The sequence below is a fragment of the Xiphophorus hellerii genome, chromosome 3 (genome assembly GCF_003331165.1).
Source record: "Xiphophorus hellerii strain 12219 chromosome 3, Xiphophorus_hellerii-4.1, whole genome shotgun sequence".
Classification (NCBI taxonomy): domain Eukaryota; kingdom Metazoa; phylum Chordata; class Actinopteri; order Cyprinodontiformes; family Poeciliidae; genus Xiphophorus; species Xiphophorus hellerii.
In genome coordinates this window covers 21,811,571-21,835,043 of record NC_045674.1, presented here as the reverse complement: position 1 = coordinate 21,835,043, position 23,473 = coordinate 21,811,571, and the positions used below count along the sequence as shown (strand labels likewise).

At 37.2% G+C, this 23,473-nt stretch overlaps 1 protein-coding gene across 2 annotated transcripts in view; it reads right to left on the bottom strand.

The window, feature by feature from the left end:
* Positions 1 to 12,416: 12,416 nt before the first annotated feature.
* Positions 12,417 to 23,473, bottom strand: part of cdkal1 (CDK5 regulatory subunit associated protein 1-like 1) — a 195,799-nt gene continuing 184,742 nt past the window's right edge. For both annotated transcript variants that reach the window (XM_032558700.1, XM_032558699.1), the window contains one exon: positions 12,417 to 13,791. In XM_032558700.1, the coding sequence (XP_032414591.1) occupies positions 13,630 to 13,791 (162 nt within the window). In that variant the 3' untranslated portion in view covers positions 12,417 to 13,629. The remainder of the gene's footprint in view (positions 13,792 to 23,473) is intronic.

Here is a 23,473-nt window from a genome sequence, read left to right as displayed (position 1 = left end):
CCTGTGGATCCACATATTTTAAACTTCACATGACAATATGCCATGAGCATGCTCTGTTGACGCACCTACCAGCTCAACACTAATGCCCAGCTGAAGTAGTAAACACAGACAACTGTGAAAACACAATTCAACCGCATGTCTGACATTTGCATTAAATTGCCAGATTTAAAATCCCCCATGGCAGGCATGTTGCATTTACTTGACTTCTTGTTCCAAATGAATGTGTACAAACTTTCACAAGAGCAACATGAAATGCTGTTCAAAATGACACTAAGCTTAAAAATCTGTAAACTCTCTTTCCAGTCTCGATGTCTTCTGAAAGGCTCTAGATGCAGCGATGCGGTAGATCAAAGCAAAGCACGCCTGCAAATGAAGGATATCTTGGGCTTAAAAGCTGTGGGTCTTAATCTGCGGGTCATGAGACAGTCTCAGGAGGGACTCGGCAAGCGTGCTGAAATAAGCTAATATTCAATGAGATCCTTCAAAGCAAGCTGCAGATTAAAAATATTGCCCCAAACCCTCTGGCAGATGATTGAAGTTTAAAGTTAAATAACTAATTATTTTTTTTTATTGTACGTATGTTTTTTTAACTTTCAAAGCAGCTATATTTCTCTTAGATTTATGAGAGTATCACCGCAACAAAAATCTACTAATGTGATTGTATTTAAATCCAGGTTTTGTGTCTTTAACGTCAATCTTTTAGGATGTAAAGAATGAATTCAGATGATAGAGGAATATTGCAAAACTTGAAAAATCATATTTAAACACTGACAAATAAAGTAACTTATTGTGGAGCAGTTTAATAAAAGTGCTGCTCACTTGTTTTGTTTCATGCTACAATAATGAAAAGCTAAAGATATGCGGGTTAAAAAAATAAGCTTAAAATGGGCTAAACTGTAACCTATTACACAAGAGGTTATCAGTATTTTGTGTACGCCGGATAACATCCACATTTTAAATGTATTAAAATTGTGTCATTTACATCATAAACGGTAAATGTAGATGTGCTTCATATGAATGCAGATTTAGCTGCAGAAGTTAGTGTGTGCTGTGTGCGTGTAACTGGATCTGTATAGGGTCGCAGTGGGGAATGTCTCTGTGGAAGAGAGTGAGTGGGACTCCATGTATCCACCATGACTAACAGGATTAAATCTGACTGGGTAGGAACACAGATAAAGAAAGAGGAAAAAAGAAGAAAAAAAGCTGTAGGGGGTAAGGTGAGAAGGGCTAAAAGAATTCAAGTTCTCATCTTTCATACCAATAAAACCCAGAAGAAGAATGAAGTTACAAAACGGAGTGGGAAGGAGGAGGAGGTTGTCAAACAAGAGGATCAGTGGAGACTGATTAGTGTTCTTTAAAAGAAGGTGAAAGCACACCTTGGATTTGGATTTGGGTATCAAACAAGGTAAATTATTGGTGTGTCAGAGTTCTCTGCAGAAGAACTCTGATCCTTCTTTCACTTCAGGGGCTCCCAGTTTTAGTCCTGGATCCTGCAGCCTTTAGATACATCTCTTCTCCAGAACACCTCAAGAGCAATTTGGCTCCTCACCAGACTTCTACAGAGCTGAATGATATGATGGTGACGATGAGTCATTTGATGGAGGTGTGTTTGAGAAGGGATGCATATAAAAGTTGTAGGACTATAGCTTTCATACATTGAATGTCTAGGAGTCCCAGAACTCTGATGCAAATAGGAAAGGTCGACAATCCCTCCCTAATTATGCTCCAAAATTGTAAAAGATTAGAGGAGAAGACTAAGGAATGTGCCATTATAGTGAGTGCCATTAGGGGTTATATGAAGTATTAATAACATGAGGATTAATAACTCATACTCAACATATTCAACATTAAAACATTTCTTAACATGAAATTTTTGACCTACTAAACGTACAGATTTTGTCTAAAAGAATGTTTTAGCAAAAAAAAAGGTAGTTGTATTTTCATTTCAATGAAAAAAGGGTTCTCTGCGGTCGTTTACCTCGGCTGCAGAGAATTTGCGTAATTAGAATAATTAGTGATAGAAATTGTGGATTGTATGAGACTCCGATGCTGTGCATGGATGTGATGAATTGAATGAGTTCATGACTAGAGTGGACATTTTCAGAGCAATATTTTTTGGACATGAAAAACTTGAAGCTCACCCTAAAAGATGTTAAATAAAGTTTGACTGATAACTGAAATAATCTTGTGGTTATACCGTAGTCCATTTTTCCATTGTGCAGCATAACATGAAAAAGGCGCCTTAATTCTGCCTGAAGTGTTTTTTGGGGGGGGGTTTTGAAAAGGGCTATGATTTATAACATGCTGCCCTTTCAAAAGATGTAAGATCAGGCACCAATTCTTTGTCACTCTGCAGGGAGCAGTCGAGATTGATCTGAATTTCCATGACCCATTTTCTTTAATGCAAAACTTTTATTTCCTCTGGATTCCATAAAAAGTGGCTTTCAAAAATAATCAGCACTTGAACACAGCAAATGAGGGAAAGAGAACATCCTGTGAAAGGACTTTTGTCTCGCCACCTGTGTTGCAGTCACTCCGCCAAAAGAACCCTACAGCTTGGTGGAGAGCCCTTAAACTTCTCAAAGTGGGGACAGCTGACAAAAAATGCAGATGGAAGTGAATGAGCGGGGCTTTTCTTGAGGTGTGACCTCGTCAACCTTGCTAAAGTCCCAGGTCTACGTGAGGGGGGTAGAGTATGAGAGGAGAGCAGCGGCAGTAATTTCCACTTGCTGCACAGCAGTCTGTAATCACTCTGCATCCAGCTGCTGAGGGATTTCCACCTGTCCATGCAGGGGGGGGAAAGAAAACCTGCTTGCGCTGTAACTGGACTTCAAACATGTTCAGCTTATCTTAACACCTTTGATTCGCCAAACTGCACTGCTGGAATCTACTTTTATTTTCAATTAGACTTAGGACAATCATCGCTGGCATAATGCCAACTCGCATACTAAAACTTATAACTGATTTCAATAATACTACTGCAAACGTTACAATAAATATACAGTTGCCGGCCATGGCTTTTGAGTTATTTGTACGTACATATGTTCCTACATAAGACAAAACCAAAAAGAAAAAATATCAGTGAAATAAAAGCAAGACTATTCCAGTCCTCACATAGTGCCATTTTATCGCATGAAGTAACTATGTTGCAGTCAGTTGTTGTGAAAATGATGTACATTTCAGACATAACGTAAAAAAATAAAATAAAATTACTCCTCAACTGGACATCTTGAAATTGGGCCATTACAACAATGCCTTTAATTATGCCATTAACAATCGACCTTAGGAGCATTGAACTGAGAAGTAGCTTGTATGACAAGCTCAGCATTTAGGCAAGCCTGAATGACTGTGATGGGAGATTCAAAGATTCCTCAAACATGCATGAAAGAATCAAAGCAACTGTTTTTGCAGCGTTTTTGATGATGGAATAATAATATATCATACAAAGCTAAAAAATGTAAATTTTGCTTAGTACCGCCGATTTCTCGGAATTGATAATTTGCCTGACTAACAATTCTGCTCAGTTCCAATAAGGTGACGGCATTATGAGTTTGCATGATGACATACACGCTTGTAGTTTATTTAGGACTTGTCCAAAATGGTGTCACTGAAGAAGCGCTCCAAAGAAAGCAAAGCTTAAATTTTGTTTGAATCAAGCACAGCATGGGCCATAATTTAAATGAAAGAGTTTAAGGAGCTTATTTCCTAACTCAATGAGAATCTATTAGAAAAACAATAAAGAACTGAATCAATAAGTGAAGTCGATAATTTCATTGGTATCTCTAAATCCCCATTCCTACCTACTGGGAAGGACATAACATTGAAATAAGAATGAACCATTAAGCCTTGGGGACTCCGCAGGATTAAATAGCTTTTATAGATAACTACACTTTAGCTTTTACATAGAAATTAAATTCCTTTGAATCTGATGAAAAGCAGAAAAGCTAGATCAAATTTTGTTATTGACACCAATGTAAGTGCAATAACTTAACACACATTTTAACAAAACGTCAATATAAGTCTGATAGTCATTCATCGAATACTCATCATTCTTTTTACGTTTCATCTTAGTGCTCATCCAGAAGCCAAAGTTGAAGTTGCTGACTAAGAAGATTAGTTTTCAAAGTTTACAGATCGGCCAAGAGAATGTCCGGATTTCACTGGGACATTGTGTAGTCCCTAGCTGTAAATTTCATGTTATAACAAAACAAAGGAGACTCAGTTGACTTTCTTTGGGTAAGTATGCGGTTGATACCCAATAAAACTGATGACCAACAGGAACACTTAGAGAGATCATGTAGCACTAGACAGAAACTTAAGGAGAAAAGGATAAACTGACTGAAAGGCTCAGATACTGTTATAATGGGAGCAGATCGAGCTAAACTCCGGCGCTTGAAAGCGAAACCTGACGTGGGCTATAAATCTTCAGGGATGTGAATAATGCAGCATGAGAAATCAGATATTAGAGCTTTGATATCAGTTGACACAGTCACACAAACTAAGGAAAATGTATTATTATTATTATTATTACCTTGGAAATAAAATACAAATGAATATGTTCCATTAAAGAGGACGATGGGGAGAAAGAGCAAAAAAGGGCAGAAAGAGAGATTAATGCAGGCAGAAGAAAGGCAAAGAGACAGGGATTATGCTTTTCTATTGCAGCCTCATAAACAAATAAGCTGATCGTCAAGACTCAGCCAGGCAATTAATATTCAAGGAATTAGATTTTTTTTTTTTTAGTAAAAAAGCAGAAAGGGGGGAGGACACGGGGGTTGGAGGGTAGATTTAGATTCTTTCCCTCTCTTTGCTCCACAAGGATCCATTTTGTGAGCTTAGGCTATAAACAGCTTGAAATCACTTTGACAGCCTGCTGTATCTCATGGAATACACACACACGCGCACCCGCACACACACACCCACACACACGCACAGAAACACACAAGTACCACAGGGAATTTTAATTTCAACCTGTGAAATTGTAATTGCCTCTCTTGTAAGAGGCAAAGGATTGTGGGAAGGCTGGCAGAGAGAGAGAGAGAGATAGCGAAACAGAGAGACAGAGATAGCCAGCATACTTTATTTTCTTACGCATTTATCGATTTTTCATTTTGTTTGGCTTTTTTTTTTTTTTTTATCTTTCTCCTTCTTCCCTGCGCCCTTCTATTCTGCCACTCTCGCACTCTCCGGCACTCAGATCTGTTTGTCTCGTGGTGATGAGGCGAGCTGACAGAGCTGACATTAAATTAACTGGAGCTGTCAACAAGAGAAGGGAGGCTGGCCAGGAGAGGAGAAAAAAAAAAATAAGAGCAGGAGGTATAAAAGGAGTAAAGTAAAGAGGCGATGAACAAAGAGGAGAGCAGATAGAAACGCCACAGAAAGGAAAAACTCTATGACATGAAAAATGTGATGAAAACATCTTGAGGGCATTTTGGAAGCTGTGTTTATTTTTCGCTTTTGTTCATTTTCTTATCTCCAACTCTTCTCACTGCAAGGCCACCACGTGAAAGACTCCTCAGTGCTGTATGTACGATTGTTGTCTTGCATTGTGTTGGAGTGACTGCCTGCCTTGGGGAAAAAAAAAAAACTGCTATCAAAAGCCTTAATTGAAACTAAAATAATAATAAAATTCTACCAAAGGAAGCAGAAGGCAAAACATCCATGAAAGGGATGCGTGTGTAATAATTTTGTTCTGAAATTAAGTCATTCCTAAGATGTCACTGCTCAACCCTTTCCCACACACACACACGGACTCACAATGGGAGGTGCCTACGTAATAACAACTTCCTCCTATCGAGGCTTAATACTACTTTAGGTATCCCATTATGTGTGTGAACAATGGGCAGGTGCGGGCTCTTATTGGATCTCCACAGGGGAAAGTTGAGGCAGGTAAGCTCTGCCTTCCTGAGCAACACGGACAGACAAGACGTGCAGAAAAAACAATGAGTCAAGCATGAGACGAGCAGCGCAGGTCAGAACGTTATACACAGAACCATAACCAGAAATCTCTAATTCAATAAGGATGGACTGAAAATTAAGTTCCTTGGATGTGTTACTTGTTTGAGAAGACTGAGGAAAAACATGCAGTATTATAAGAAAATTTCTCTGAGATGTCCCAAAATCAGTTTCTGTCACCAATTTGTGGATGGATGGATGTAGAAATTTTGATTTGTTTAATCACAAAATAATAATTGTAGGCGGCATAAGAAAAGCATAAAATTTCACTGCCCTCCAACCTAATCCAAGTAACACATCCAGATAGGACGAACTAACTGAAATTTTAACTATTAAATTTATGATCAACTGGGGATGCATTGCATTTTTCTCCACTGACTGAAAAGTTTCTGGATCAGTCTAAATCAGAGTTGGAGAAGCACTTTCACATTGGCAGAGGTTTTGTTCATTAGCTGTTCAAAATGTTCAAGAGTGCCAGCAGGAAGGTCTGAACCAGCTCCGTGCTGATTAGTCAAGCACACGCTAAACCTGGAAGCACTAATTTGATTCAGTGAGACAATCACATGCAAAGGTCTTCAAGTGCAGACCTTTCCTTCAGTGAATAGCTGGTGCTTTAAAGCTGCTTGTGACCATCAAGTAAATATAACAAGATGTGAGATGTGATCCAAGCTATAAAAACTTGAAATTGTATTCGATACAAAATGTGGTTTTCTCATTTTAAAACAAAAATGAGCAAAGCAGCAAATGATACGCTACTTTGGTGTTTAATAACACCCTTGCAATCAGAAATTTTCAACCCACATTAGGCCATTTGTCACTTTGCAAAGTACTGACTTTTGTCCTTTCCTGCTACTTGCCCTGCTGATCATTTTATAGAACAAAACAGATTTTATTTGAAGTAGGGAACAGTGTTGAACCAAACCTTCCTTCTTTGCACTTGACTGGGTGATATAAAAGCTATAGATATGATAGAAAATCTTGACGGCAGCAGTTTTAAATAACCTCAATTCTAAAAGTTTTTCAGCGTTTCTCAAATAATAATCAAAAACCAGAAATAATCTGAAAAGGTTGCAATAAAACTGTAATATTGTTTCTTTCACAAATGTAAAGGTTTTTTTCATTAAACATCATCTATGTTATTCATTGCTTCATCTATTGACAATGAATGGGGGCAGTTTACCATGGCAACCAATCAGCTATTAAGAGCTCTACAGCTCAAACGTATAAGCATCATCACTGCAGGACAGCTGGCTGCAACAAGCTAGAAAACAATAGTTTTACAACCTCTGTGTTAAGTCAAGTGATTGTTTGTGACCTTGTAGGCATCATTTAAGCAGCTACATATTAGTATAAGTGTGTTTTCAATTTTTGTGTTCGTTAAGGACGATTGCTTTAACAGTGATTTTCACTGTTTTAAAACTTCCTGCAGTAATGAGTCACATGCTGGCAGTGCTCACATGAATGATGTGAGCACTGATGTGAGTTTGATGGTGAAAAACTAAATCACCATCAAACTTGATGTTTATTCGTTTAAAGGTGTTCTAAAAACAAAATCCTGCTGCGGAGCTAAATTATTTACATTGGATGTCTGTCCCACTGGTATTACAAATAACCCTAATCATTCAAAGTCAAAGATGTATGTAAGTCCATCAAGCACAAAACAACAAGCACACACTGATGCACAAAGACAAACTAGAGCTGGCAAGTCACCAAGACACTTAGCAGAGCCAATCTCCTCCTCACATTGCAGGCTGCGAATTCCCAGTTTGCTTTGCAGTGACAATAGGGTGTGTGTGTGTAGATAAAAAATAACACAGCAATCACTGAATGCAGGCACAAGGGCCACCAAACTAAATGCTTGGCCAAGCTGGCATTAAGACTTGTGTACGCGTACATAAAGACAGACACACACACCCCCACACACACACACATATATGATTAGGATTGGATATGCTTGCCAAGACAGTTTCCCCTCAGTACCAGAAAGCACTGAGGTGCAGAGCACCCAGCCAACAGAACTCAGCCTATGTAATGAAAAGGCAGCGTGCGACAGAGAGAGAGAGAGGGGAGATGGGAGGTACAAAGACACAAAGCAATAAAGCATGCCGGTCACCAAAATTGCAGAAATTAATTGGTCACACCAATGTGGATTTGCATTTGCATCCAGCATGTGCACTTGGGTCTATGAGCTAGAAATTGGACGGCAGCAGTCTTTCTAAAAAGGGACATAAGAACTATTTCTGAGCCTTACTACAGTCTAGTGAAAATTAGCTTTTTCGTTAGGTCATTGGAAAGATTCTTAGCAGCACATATTGACAAGCAAGTAAAATCTTTTTATTGAGTGTTAAATAGAACCAAGGGAATGTTTCCTCTCACAAAAGTCCTGTTTGAAAAATCTTTTTTTTTCCTAGTAATTCAACTCTAAAGTGAAACTTGTTTAGACTCATCACACGGCCTTCATTTCTATCATCTTTGATGATTTGAACCAGCTTTTGGTTTTTTGCAGTGTGGGCAGGTGGGAAGACCTGATGAAAAAATAAATCTGCATTACCACAGAGTTTGTCAGCAGAGGCAAATGTCCTGCATTGAATCTGGACTTGATCACATGGAGTGAACCGAATCATTAGTGATCTTAAACTTCAATTGTTTCTCTTTACTCTTCCCTTCATAAAGTGGGAACTAGATTTCCGACTAAAATATAAAATTTCATTTCATCTGAAAAGATGACTTTGGAGCACTGAGTGGCAACTTGGTTTTCCTTTCGTTTTGTCCATGTAAGATGTTCTGATGCTTCTAGTTTAGGACTGGTTTAACACAGGAAATAAATTGCTGTTATCACTGTTACTTGTGCACCTTTAAACATCACACATTTTCCCTCCATTCAAGTTTCCATTAATATGCTTACATCAGTGTCATCGGTCAACTTCTTTGGTCAATGATCTTGTTGTGTTTCCCCCTCTTTGTGGAAGGTACCAATGATTTAATGGCCACAACATTTATTTTTGATCTTATGTAATATTTTTGTTGCAAATTTAGTTAAATGAAGGTTTGTAATATATCGGTTTCGCCCTCTGAAATATTCTCTAAAATAAAAAGTTTTTCAATGATTTGATGAACCTGCATGTAGAACGCCAGCATGCTTCATGTGTAATGTGATAACAAAAGCTAACTGAAGGTTTTTCCTATTGCTGGACGTCAATGTCAAAAGTAATAATCTGTTAAACGGAAAGAGATGAACTATCAGACTTGCGTCCTTGTTTCTCTCCTTCTTAGCCGAATAGTCGCAGTGGAAGCTGCAAATTAGGGCAGACTTGCTGAAAATGCCCACAGACACTCACACATTATTAACAGACATAGTCTCAAACAGGCCCCAGTTGTAAGGTACTGCCAGTCCACTGCGCTTTGTGTGTGTCTGCCCTGAAGCAAAGCAGGCCTCCTCCCTTACACACACACACACTCACACCCCATACTAAATTTTCAGATTTAGCCCGTGGCTGTCACTGACTACATCTTGGGTCAATTAATGAAATACATGCAATGAACATATTTTTAAAAAAGTAGATTTAATTGCACTTCCAGCAGACCACTTTAATTTTTTTGCAGCTTTGAGTGGCTTATAAATACTGTAAATGCTGGTGACACCTCTGGTAAAAGAGACAGAGAGAAAAAAACAACAACTACAATTTTAATAAAACCATTTGGAGGCATGCTAAATGTCAGAAGGGGAAACTGACTGAGATAAATTGGAGCTAGCTTGACAAACGACAGTAATTGTGTCAGTTGTTTCCAGCAAACCTTCAATACGTTCGTAAAGGAACAGACTGTGTGCACTTTTTTTCCCCTCGTTTCCACATAAGACAAGCCAGCAGCGTCTTCTATTCTGATGTTCAGATTTCTATTAGTCAAATGAATAATTCATATTTAGGTAAACACACAAGGAGCAGAAACAGTGACAGATGCTGCAGATTGGGAGGAATTTACTTTGTAAAGGCAGAGACGAAAAGGTCACAGCTTTAGACGGCAGCTAATGAGAATCTCCGTGAGCATATAGTTAGTGTCAAGATGCTCCAGATTTTCTCAAACTTCGGTCCTGTTGTAGGCATCAATTTGTTTTTATGAATATGTGAACGCACATTCATGTGACGCCAAGTCATCATCTGTGAAATTGAGGTTTAATCTAAAATTAATTGTGCTGACCTGAACTTTGAATCGGCTCAGTATAAAGGGTAACAAGAAGCTGAAAGAGAAGATCGGCTCGAAAGAAACTCCTTCAGATTTCACTGAAAACGCTAGAGGAATAAAATGATGTCACCTCTGAACATAAAACTATGCAATTGTGGGGAATTAAAACTGACTGTTTATAAAATGATCCGAGTCATTATTTTTTCAGTTTATGTAAAGTTTCACATTATGTATGCATGATAAATAATAGCCATAACTGTTTACTTTGTATCGTGGACACAGCGTGCAGAACAGTGCGTGTTCTAAATCCATCAGGCATCAATTTTGTTGATGCCTGGTTCAAAACGTCTTCAAATCATCCACAGAAATTTTGTCTCTGTAGAAAAAGCATTGCACGGTGAGCTGACACTTATACACGCCATATCAAAGTTATATGACAGTTATCAGAAGTTTTAAAAAACAGAAAAGGCTGAACAATCCTCCAGAGCTTTGCACATTCTGAATGATAATCTGGAATATTACATGGATGAATAATCATGTTTTATATGCAGTAAAATGAAAATAAAAAATAGATGAATCTTAGCATATCTAGAGTGTCGAGATACGCTAGTCTCGACTGTCTGTGGTCTGTCTGGTTTAGTAAAAATGAGTCAGCTCTTCTGCAAAGTAAGCATACAAATTGCCATTATGGTGGGTTGTTTAGGTACTTTAGACAAAGTATTTTATTTTATTTTTGTTGTGCGGTGAAAGTTAATGGTAGAAAGTTTCACATTACTGTAACTGTACTGTAGGATGACTCTCAGATCACTTTTTACTTAAAGCGTGTTAACTGGAAATTATATTGTGATGATAAACACAAAAACACAAAGCAAACAAAGTGACATGCTTGACGGATGTAAGCAAACAGGCAGGTGTCTTTCTATTGACCATGTAACTATGATTTTAATCTTTCAACAGCTATGATGGTCTAAAATATTTAAGTGTTTTTTTTTAACTAAATAACTATTTCCAACTTTAAAATCAGCTGAGATATTTGTAGCTCTTCTAGCTTTGGTTATGCATCACATCTTAGCTCCTGAAAAAAAACCCCCTAAAATGTAACCTCTTTTTCCCTATTAGAGTAATTATCTATTCTAACCAATATAACTTTACCACACTTTTAAAATTTTAATTAACTTCAATTAAAGGGCAAAAAAACGAGGAACAACGTAGGAAACCCACTTAATGATCCACCTACTTTTAATTTTTCCCCACGTCTAAAGTTTCACACCACTTCACAGGTGACAAATTGACAACAGCTGCCAACAAGACGAGAATCCACAACTCCTGCTTTTATTAGCAGCAACTCAAGTGGATGATACAAATTGAGTAATGATCTCCTCTCGACGGCTCCTGCCTCAATATTTCAAAGTAAGCGATGATCTCCCAAATATAAGGGGGTGCTGTTGCATTCATATTTCACTAGAGAACAATGCAGTATAACTGACACACAGAGAGGCAGAAAAATGTGCTTACAAAGCATCAAAGGAGCTGTATGGAGAGCTGTGGAATAATGTAAGGCGCTGCTGGATGGATGTAACGAGCTTCACAGCTACACAAATCATTTGCTCAAACAAAACAAGAACCGCGTGTCTGCCTGTGCAACACGCAACGTTTGATTGGGCGCCCGTGTTAGTGTGAAACTTTGTGCATCATTTGCCCATATAACCCAGAGCTTCACTGTGATGCGAGTAAATGTGTTTGTGTAAGAGAGAAAAACATGTATCAGACAGGGGAAAAAAAAAAACTTGAAAACATGCATATATCTGTTTACTAAATGCATGGCAAGCCTGATTTAGTAACTTGAGATAAACAAAGTGTGCATAAAAACAACAAACAAAGAGGGGACTCTGTGACTGATGTGTCATGTCTACATGCGCTCATATTTTTGACTAAATGTATAATCAGACAAACTTAAATACACCACCAGATCACAGTGTGTGCAGGGATGTGCAGCCAGACCCGCTCGCAGATAGACAAGATCAACGTCTCACCTGCTTGGATAGAAGGACAGGACAGAAGTTTATGCGCACACACAGACACCGGCACAAAGAATAGACACTGTGTAGTACAACAGAAATTGGGGCATGCATTATTAACTGATGGGATTCCACAGCTTTTGTTGGGATATTTGTATCTCAGAACAGACAGCAGACAGCACCACAAGCAGACTTGATCTATGACAGCAAGTAGATAATCAATAATTCAGTGAGTCAGTAAATCAATCAATACTTTGGCAGTTTTACTTGGAATAAACTGATTTTGACCTTTATTAGAGGATTTTGGATGTTACAGTTGTGTGGGAAAAAAAGACAAAAATGACCTACACATGCAACTGTGCCTTTAAAAAGCATTTGTACCCCTTGAACTTTTTATTATTTCCCCAAATATGGAATTAAGTTGGTTTTCTGTGTATTTTATGACAGACCAAAACAGTGTAGTGCGTAGTTGGAAATGGAAGGACAATTACTTGTGGTTCTCTTTTTTTTTATTTTTACAAATAAGAGTGAAGTATGTTTGTACTGAAACCGAAACAAAGATACAAAATGTGACTAGTGAATGAATGGTGAAATACTGTAACTTTTACAGTATTTATGTTTACCAAATACATATCAAAATCACTGACAATTTGATTTTATGTCATTTATGCTTTGAGATATTTCTGCTGATGTGTTGGGTATCAATATTTTGTTCCCTATGTGAATTATGATCTACTTCTACCATAAATTTTCCAGAATATTAATAATTTTGGTTTTATTGCAGGATCATAAAGTGGTATCATAATAATGGTGGAAAGAAAAGGGAATATAAGGGCAAACAGAACTGTGCTGAGGCAGAGGAATAAATCTCAAAGGTAAACATCAGCAAGACACAATTACAGATAGAGAGCAAATGAAACTGTTCTTCTGCAGACAGCAAAGAAGATCAGGGTGTACAGAATAAAACAAATTATTATGAATGTGTCTGGCAGCAATAAACTGGCAGGAAACTATTATAAACAACCCATGCACATTTTCATTTTAAACAACATGAATATTACAATTTTATTTTTATTCTTTTTTATTTACTGAAGAGAAGAAAAACATCAATATTTTGAGTCACATGTAAATTTGTAAAGACAACCTGAATGAGATTTATCTTGCAGCTCTAAAAATATACTATGTTTAGGTTGTAAAATAATTAATACTCTGAAATGAAAGTAAAAGGACTGAAGAAGTCTCACTCGTTTAATTTTCATTAAAATGCAATAGCACTTTCAGTTGTTCTTGGTTTATCTGTAAAATGGCTACAAAGCATTCAAATTTTCCGGATGCAAGAAGTGAACAAAGACAAAAAGCTTTGATGCAGTCATTTCCAATCAAAAACACAAAACCTGTGCCAACCTGCTTAAATAAAACATTTTCTCAGACTTCAAACTTGTCGTTTTTCTGATCTTTTCATGATTCAGTACATTTAATAGACCTTCTCAATAACAAAGGCCAAGACGGCGGCTGCTAGTGCAATGCAAATCCCCAGTTTCTTCAGCAGTTCTCTGTCCAGACTGTAGGAGCCGACCAGGAGCGCAGAGTCAGGTGGCACAGAAGCAGCTCCTTTAACTCCATTGGCCATATGTTCCTGTGGAGAGATTACACACGCATTTATCTTTGAAATTTGCTACTTTACTGGGTTCTTGATAGGGAGTGTTGCTGATTGCTCTCCTCTTCAAAGAGATAAAGATTCCTATAGCAGCTTCAGATATTGACCTGACAGTAATCAAACTGAATGCTAGATAAGGTACCACTAACATGAACTGCACAGCCTCAGTCTTCCTGCTCATTAGGTAAATACAGCGGTCAACTGGGAACTCATTTTAGATAACTGAATTTCAACATCCTGTGCAATATCCTTCTGACATGTGCTAATACACTGACATACACACAACAGCCCTGCTTCTTGTCTCACTCCGACTCGTGGACGCAGATCAATGCAACTCATAAGCAAAGTGTATCTGCAATTCAAATTTACAATCAGCTAGCCACATTCATAAATTAAGCGGCATCTTTGTTTAGTCTAAATGTTCCAGTACAGTGCAAAGATGGCCATCAATGAAGAAAAGGTGACAGTGACCGAAGGAAAAGAATGATTATAGAAGAAAGATGAACTGTTAAGACGTGTTATTTAAACATATAGTAAAGTAACTTGCATTATTGGTGTGGATATGTAAAAATCCCCAAAAGTAAAAGTTCTTTAGACAATAACATAACACTGAAAAATGTGGTTAATTTCAACCCTTTTTTTCTAAAAGCCAGATTTTGGCTTTCAGATATATTTTTTTGAACAACTCGGTCACCAACCACAGACATGCAAGTAAGGCAGATGTGTGTTGATCTTAGTAATACAGAGACTATCCATTCATCAAACTGTCTAAGCATTGTTCATAACAGATTGTCAGTGGGGGAACTAGTACTCATCTCCTGAAGTCACTGGAAAAGAGCTGATCCCCAGTCTATCACAGGGCAATATAGAGACACACAGGATAGACACCCACCCACATACACACACACACACACACACCCCTCCAGCCAATTTAGGGAGACTACTTAAAGTAACAGTGATGCTTTTGGACTGCCGGAGGAAGCCAGACAACTTTTTTTGTCGACATCAGTGTGAGGAGAAACCAGTAAACATTCGAGTTAACTTCCTCCATGCGTTAAAAACAAACAATCGTGGTCGACTTTGGGTGTTAAAACAAACTAAATGTTGACTTCTTTTGAAAAATGTATTTAGAAAAACTATTTCATAGAAAAAGTAGTTACCAGAATAAAATACAAAATAGTCTTCATGTGATTTTAAGATCCCTGTATTTTAAAACTGTTATTGCAGAGCTATTAATAGGTTTACAAGGGCACTGTATAATGGAGGTTTACTGAACAACAAATTAGTTAAATCATATTTCTTTTAATTATAAGATCGTGCAGAACTCTGCTCCTTATAAATAATGGTTGTTAATCATTATTTACATTTAGAAATACATCCAATAATCCACTTCATGTTAGGATTCAATGATATAGTAGTGTAATGTTAGAGTACTCATACTTGCTGAGTCCTCGTAGTCCCACCTTCCCAATTTTAACATCTGTTTCCACTCTAAAACTGTTTTTTATGATTATGACAACAGAATGAATCTTTTTTTATGAAGAGCTTCTCTCAATATTTCCTAAACGAAAGCGATTGTGAAAGCAGCCATTTGCTTATGCAAATGAGTGCATTTCAATTACATCTGTGTTCGCAGTTAATGCAGTTTTACACTGATCTGATTACAGCAGAGTGCTGTCTATTGAATAAAGGATGATGAGAGGGTGGATGCTGAGGCAGTTAGGGAAGCTGGGAAAATGAAAAAAAGTTATTTTGCACTTTGTTACAGCCAAAAAAAAAAGAAATAAAAGAGTTTATGTTACATTAGGCTGAACTTGAGATTTATGAGTGCATCTACCACAGTGACTGTTGTGATTGAGGCTATTAAATACCTGGTCCGTCACTAATAATAAGTCATGCAAATCCAAACAGTTTGCATGTATAGGTTGTTTTTAAATTATTCAGTTACTATGTTTATTACAGTTCTTGCTTTTAAGCCTCACACCCTCTTCAGTACTTTGTCTGATTAGACCTTTATTTAATTTCATCTATTGGCATGAAAGTGGAAACCTGTGGTGACAGCTAAAGCTATGCCAGGTGATTACTAAATAAATAAAAAAAATCTGCACAGGATGTGATCATTTGGGTTTGGAGCATTAAACAAATTGGATGAGAGCACTGACACATAACATGTTTGGGTGGAGTGGAAATCAATGTGGATTACTTTGAGGTGCCTTCTGGGTATCTCCTGGATGACAGTTGGTAAAATGGCATTTCAATATGGTAAATTATGCACAGTGGTATTGAGGAATTGATCCAGATATCTAGAATAGCCTTTACGTTTACTGTATAGTTGATTGTGGGAGGCTTGACTGATACCCACCCGTAGGGATCGACTCATTTAATCCCTCTCTGCTTTCTTATCTGTCACATTTTTCAATTCAATTTCTTCATGATGTTTTAAATAAGAGATTAAGTATTAAATGATTAAATTTATATTTCAAAAAGAATCTTGATTTTATCTGCAAGACCTGCTCAAAGTAATGCATGATTATGATGTGGAAGAAAAAAGAGATATCTGAGAATAGGAAAACCTAAAAGAGACATCTTTTTCCTTCCATGTTTTTGGGTCAAAAGCATTTTGACTAGAACAAGCAATGCAGGCAAATACAACATTAATCAGAGATTCAGCCACTGAAATGGGAGGATTTGTGTACATGACAACTGTTAATGATGTTCTCTACGAATCTTGATTTTTCCTTTAAGCCATGGAGATGGTAAATGGAAGAAGGTGTTTAGTCAGATAAAAACAAAACAGGATTTAACCTTCATACAGAGTGCTACATACAGGAGAAATCTAATACTCCACATCATTTTGAACAATGTTTTTCTTCAGAAGAAACAGCACAGCTGGTCAGAGTTCATGGGAAGATAGTTGGAGTTAAACCACATGCAATTCTAGAAAAAAAAACGTCTTATGCTGTGAAAATTATAAACTGGAGTGTGAAGGTTCACCTTTCAGCAGAACGATGAACCTAGACATACAGCCAGAGCTACAGTGGAATGGTTTGGATCAAAACATCTGTATGTGTCAGGGGCATCAAGGACAAGTCCAGATCTAAATTCAATTGAGTCTATGGAAAGAAATGTTTTATGTTCACAGATCCTCTCCATCCAATCTGACTCAGCTTGAGGTCTTTTGAAAAGGAGAATAGGAAAACCTAGCAGATGTACAAAACTGCTAGAGATGTACAATTTGCAGCCTCAGGTTATTCAACATGAAATTTGAAAATCATCCTGAAATGTACAGTATTTCTTTCATATAAATTTACCATGCGAACTATCATAGAGAAGAGACAAACCTGGTTTATAAACCCCTATTCAACACCAGCTGGTATGTGGAGTCTGTATCAGCATGCAGCCGAGCACACCTGCACGTGTTGCATGCACATGGCTGGATGTCCGAGCAGCTGCTCAGCGTCTGCCCTCTGTCTCGCTATCTTTGACATTTCTTCTGTTTTTCTCGTTCTCACTTATGGTTACAAACACCACCCTGTCACCCGCTCCTCCTTTCACAGCTTCATTATGAATGCTTCCCTCTGTGAAGTCGCACAATGGCGAATGGATTCTATGACCACCGCTGCCTTAGTGACACATCCACGGACACAGAGTCAGTAACGTGATTCTGGGTGACGCATCTACTTTTTTTCTAATGTCAGGATTTAAACCAGGATGCCTCATGGAAATGTGATAGCGTTTTTTTGTTGCGAAAAATGCTTGGAAAAATACCGTGGTGCTTTCAGATAGGGACATTTGAAAAATTTTCAAAGGGATTGTCGACAGAAGTGGAAGAAGTTCTCGTGACTAAACCTCTTCACTGTGGTTGTTAGGTTTTAAGTACTGGCTGAATGCCTGGAGAGTAAAAAAAAAAGAAATTAAAGTGCTTTCTGATAATAGCAGATGCAGGTAAATGAATTATCCAAATTTGTACTTCAGTCTAGTTATTTCTCTTAGGAAAAGTATAAAATGAATATTTTGATTTAAAAAATATTAAATAATAATAATAAAAAAAGAGTTGTACAGAGCATAGTACTAATAATTAGAAAGTTGAGAACCTAAACTATTATCCTTCTTCTTGCTGACAGGCTCAATACACTACCTTCTTGATGCTTTTATTTATCTGTTTCTCTGCAGGTGTCTTTTAACAACAGGGTGCCTGGAGACTCACTGAATAGTACAGTCTAAAATCTATTACTACTAGGGAGGATAAGTGAAAATCCAAGTGCCAGTAGGTGCGTGTCAGCACAGTGGGAAGAGATGGGAGGAGAGGGGCGTAGAAAAAGAGACGAAATAAGAAGAGGAAGAAAGGGGAGCGAAGGAAAAATGAGAGATGTGGCTTTCAATGATAGTTCACCACCTGCTAGCTGGCATGCTGAGTTTGTGCATTTGTCTGTGAGAAAGGAAGGCAGTATCATCGAGTGTGTGTGTGCCAGTGTAGACCAGTGGTGAATATTTTCTGTCTCTCTGCTCACAGCGGTGGAACAGACCAAAATAATCCCCCCTGAAAATCATCTAACACTACGCTAGGGGTACCAGACTGGCAAACACAGCAAGAAACTTTCCCTGAAAACTCTAGCTCTCTCAAATGTCTTTGTGTCTCTTAAAAACACGAAAAAAAACCCCTCTCCTGTTCTCATTCCACATGTGTACCTTTCAGGAACGAGTGTATCTTTCACTAATATACTGACATTTTACAGCACTTCACTGGAGCCAGAGAATAATGCACAGTGGTCATGTTTCTCACATGATCCTCACCAGCTGTCACTGTTGCTCTTGACACACAAAAACCACGGATGGGTGTGTGTGTGCATGTAAATGGATACTGCAGTAGCCTCTTTAGTCATGGCTGATACAACAAAGCCAAAGTGATGATCACTGTGTGAGCTGCAGCTATAGTTAATGAGCAGGACAGTAGAGACAAATTCAGTATGGAATATTAATCATAAACTTCTAGCCATTAGAATGAACATACAGCCATCAAAACGCCAAACAAAAAGAAGCAGTGGTGGAGATGCACATTTTTCAGTTTTCTTCATCTTCAGCCAATCTAAATTGTCAAACTTTATCACTCAAGTGTTACCCTACACCCATTTACATAATCACACATAACTTTTTCAACAAAGTATATTATTAAAATGTTTGCTACTTATTTTTTTATGTTTTTGCTAAGCATAATATAAGAAAAAAAATCCTTTTAGAATATCATACAAAGTACAAATATGATGTGGCAAAAACACAAAATTAGAAAATAGCCCCAGTGGGAAGGACAACTGAATGCCATGAACTTTTGCATCAGAGTAAAATATTTAATTAAATAGGGGAAAAAAACAAACGCAAACAAGATTTTTATGTTCATGCCACTACTGGGTTTAGACTTCAGTGAGCAAATCTAGGTAAACAAAAATGCATGAATGGAGATCTTTTATGTGAAATAAATGGAAATTTCACCAATGACATTTATGATTAACTTAATCTGTTTGCATTGTTTCAGAATTGAATGGAGGCAAATAGTTTTTAACATCTGAATTTATTGACATTTTGTTAATAAACTGAATCTGAAAAAAGCCTTTATACCTTTTTCTCCATAATAACTGGAAAATCTGTCAATATTACAGCAATCAAACTCCTACTGTAATTACTGACCAGATTTTACATGTTTCCACTGATATTTTGACAATTTACGTTGAGTTTTAAGTCATGAGGAATGCCTCCTGTCTACCACTCAGTGTCAATCTTCTACAGATTCTCTATTAAATTCAAGTTCAGGATTTTGTGTCAAAAAAATATATTAATTCCAGTTAGAAGAAACACGTTGGCAAATAAAAGAAATCTGCCAAGGGTATGGACAATTTTGGTCTCAATTGTGCCACTAAAGGAAAATTAAGATGTTTACAAGCACATTATTAATACTTGGGGACACATTATATCTGGGTAAATTATATAAACTTTGAGAGGACACAAAAGTATAAACCATATGCTGCAAAAACCAAGTGAAAAACCTCAGTGTAAGCAAAAGAGAAAAAACACCAAAAGGTAAACATGATGGGATAGTGATTCCCTGCTGAATTGTCTGTCAGCAATTCTTCAAACCCAAAACAGACTTTCAGAACTGATGCAGAGTCTAAGACACTTGTTCAAAAAAGCCTGATCCATGCAGACTTCCCCTGAACAGCTGATGAAGATGTGTCAGCTCCTGGTACTCTGAGAAAACACTGATGTGGGCTCTAAATTGAGTTCATCCATTTTAAGGCTTGTAATCTACAGAACTGATCCTCTGCAGCACATACAAATCTCCTCTCCAATTGAGACTGAATTTCAGCTCAGTGTCTGTTGGTTTCTTTATTTTTGCTTTAATCATATTTTTCATAAGACGGATCGTACCAATACTCAAATACATTAGTTTGGCATTTATCCATAATAAATATAGGATAATATTCATAAAAAACAATCAATCCAGAGCATAAGCATGTAAGATGCAACATAAAAATCAAAGGAATTAAATTTAATGTGAAATTAAATTGATAACTATACAATATGGTGAATATTTTTCACGCCCTTTGAACTTTTTCCCCATTTTTTTTGCATTATGACCACAAACTTCAATATACTTTATTGGGAATTGATGTTGTAGACCATAGCAAAATAATGATCTAGAAAAAAACAAAAAGATACTGGACTTTGAATTCTTTTCACAAACTAAAAAATCTGAAAAGTGTGTCATGCATTTGTTGCCATGGACGACATCTATGAACATCAACTCTCAGCTCCTACAACAGATATTAGTTTGGACAATACTCAACCATTTGAGGTAGGGCTGAAACGATTCCTCGAATGATTTGAGTACCTCCATTATTAAAATTCCTTGAGGAAAATTTATCTCCCTCGAAACTTCATTAAATTATGTTTTATTATGTAGCGCACCATTTTCCGCCTGGACTATTATTTGTGGTGGGCAGCGCTCTTACACTAGCTTATGAGTTGCTGTGAATTGCTAACGGCATGGTGTTGATTTGTACGCCGCTTTGTCAGAGTTTGGGGACAAATAAGGATTGTTGAATTTTGTGCTGTGATGGTTGGAGTATGACAACTTTTCTGCTGTCGGAAACGCAGCAAAGCGGTTTTGGAGCAAAAGGTAGGAATGGAGAGAGAGAAACAGATCCGATTAATCGTAAAAAATATTTTAAAGAGTACTCGATTACTAAAATATTCTTTTACAACAGACCTAATTTGAATACATGAATATGCTTTGGTTTAAAACGTTACCCTGTTGCTCTGTGTCAGATGTTGCACTAGGCTTTTCACTGTCTAACCGTTTGACTGAGGGTGTCAAAACAAATCCCATTGTAACACATTTTTATACGTTAATTTTTAAAAGGATAACAATGACACATTCCATTCCATTTAATTTTCATTTGGTGTAATTAATATTCAACAAGCTGAGTAGAGAACCACACTCTGCCATCATGCATCAAGCAGAATACAAGTAACTTTTTCTACGCAGTGACAAAAATCACGGACTGTAGCAACAATAACTACATATAAACAATGAGCTTAAATGATTCTACTGAAATTATGATTGATTCAACTACTGTGGCACTGAATGCACACCCTCACAACTTCCTCCTGGACATGACTTGCGCACTAGCTTTTGCGTAATCAAATGTCTCCTGGTTTTAATGGTCATCTGGAGGTTGAATCTAAGTTCTGCTGTCGCACTGGGCACTGGAACTACAAGCGCCACTTCAGTCAAAGTTCATAATTTATATAGACCTGTTTTTATTCTCTGGCCTTTGACTCTATTCAAAATGTATTGATTGACTTGAAATGTGCCAATGGTTGAGATGTTAAGAAAACATTTAGCACACAAACGTTTTAAGATTATAAAAGTATTATTTCTTTGTAGATGTATCCATTTTATGCATAGGTAAAAAAAAAAAAGAAAAATATGTTGTGCCTTTGAAAGTCAATAGAAAACTATTTTGAGTCTTGATAAAGAATTTATCTAAAAGGAGATTTTTTTGACAGATAATAAAGCCTGATTAGAAAATAACTCTTTAAAATGCATTTAATAATATTGTGGGTTTTGACAGTCATTTACTAAACTCCCTCTAATTTAGATGCTTCATCTTTGGTTTACAAGCTCATTTAAAAAGAAATTTAAAGCCCCTCCGACATTCAAAATATACGTAACAGAATGAGCCTTTCTAATGCTTTTCGACATGTTGGGTAATATTTCTGAAAATAGAGCTGACTGATACTCAGATGGCATAACATTTATCCCGGTTACAGTGACTTTGGTTCAGAAGTGCAGGTCATGTAATATGCTTTGACATGCTAAATGAAACCCTTAAAATAGCTCTGCCTGCTGTTCTGATAACAAGGCTATTTTTTCTGCTGTTTGGGTAAACAAACATTCAAAGACTAAGCACAACCTTTTGCAGTTTTGAGCACAAACAGTTTAAAAATAGATTTGAGAGGATTCATTGTATCTCAACCAGAAAGGCAACATAATCTTTGATTTTTTTTTTCCCAGTCCTGACACTATATTTGACAATGAGTGAGAATAACGCAACATCACAGCAACAATCCATAACAGTTGCGTGTTCACAGAGATTTTGAAAAAGCTTCATTGTGTGCGTCAGGCAAGCTTGTGTATTGTCTTTATGTGCTGCATACAGCCTAAGGCAGGTCGGATTCTGCCAGGCACACCAGGGGGGCGTATCGGGGTGTATCTTTATAAAAGCTGCGTGAACAAGGATCTCAAAGTGTGTATGTGATTAGTTTAAACAATATACTAAAGATGCAACTTATTTTCAGTCAGTGTTTGTGTCTATTGTATGATGCAAAGTGCAAGAAATAAGGGTCTTTGCTGGACGGTAATACACTGACCACATCCATGTTTTATGCACTTAGAAGTTGTGCTTGGAGAAGAGGCGGGGGATCCATTTTCTTTCCATTAAGATTTTGGAGTTATGCACAACAGGTACACCACTTTCTGTGTCAAAGTGTTCTCAAAGTTTTTTATGACTATTTTCTAAGTGTAATACTTTTCACAACTTAAATTTGCCCTTTTTTATCCAATTTAAAAATGTAAATTCCACCACTAAAGTCCACATCCATTTTTTTTTTAATATTTGGAATTACAAAAAACTTTCCAGTAGTTTTTGATCAGGCTTGGCGAACTGCAGCAGGGATTTTGGGCCAATTTCCCATGCAGTTCTTTAGACAACACTTTGGTCTCGCCCATGGCGAAGAGGTTGTCGTTTCATTGAGTGAGTATGTTAACAGGTGTCGTTTACAGACATAATGAGTTCTACCAGGTGAAATCACCACAGGTAACAAGAGGAAGATGGGTGGGCTTCTTGAAGACAAGCCATTGTCTTTAAGAAGTTATTTTCTTTGTATTTTGCAGTAATTCATGTTGATGTTATTCCCACCTACTGGTTAAGCATGGGACCTTACTTGTTTTAATTTAAATTGTGATGATTGTCAAAACAAAGAGTTTATATTTTTTGAACCAAGGGAAAAAGCTCTGTTTAAAAAAATATATCCACATGTTGATGTTCAGATAATGAAGTGCAAATAAGCTCCTTGTTGATCCTAAACATTGAAAATCTGTTTT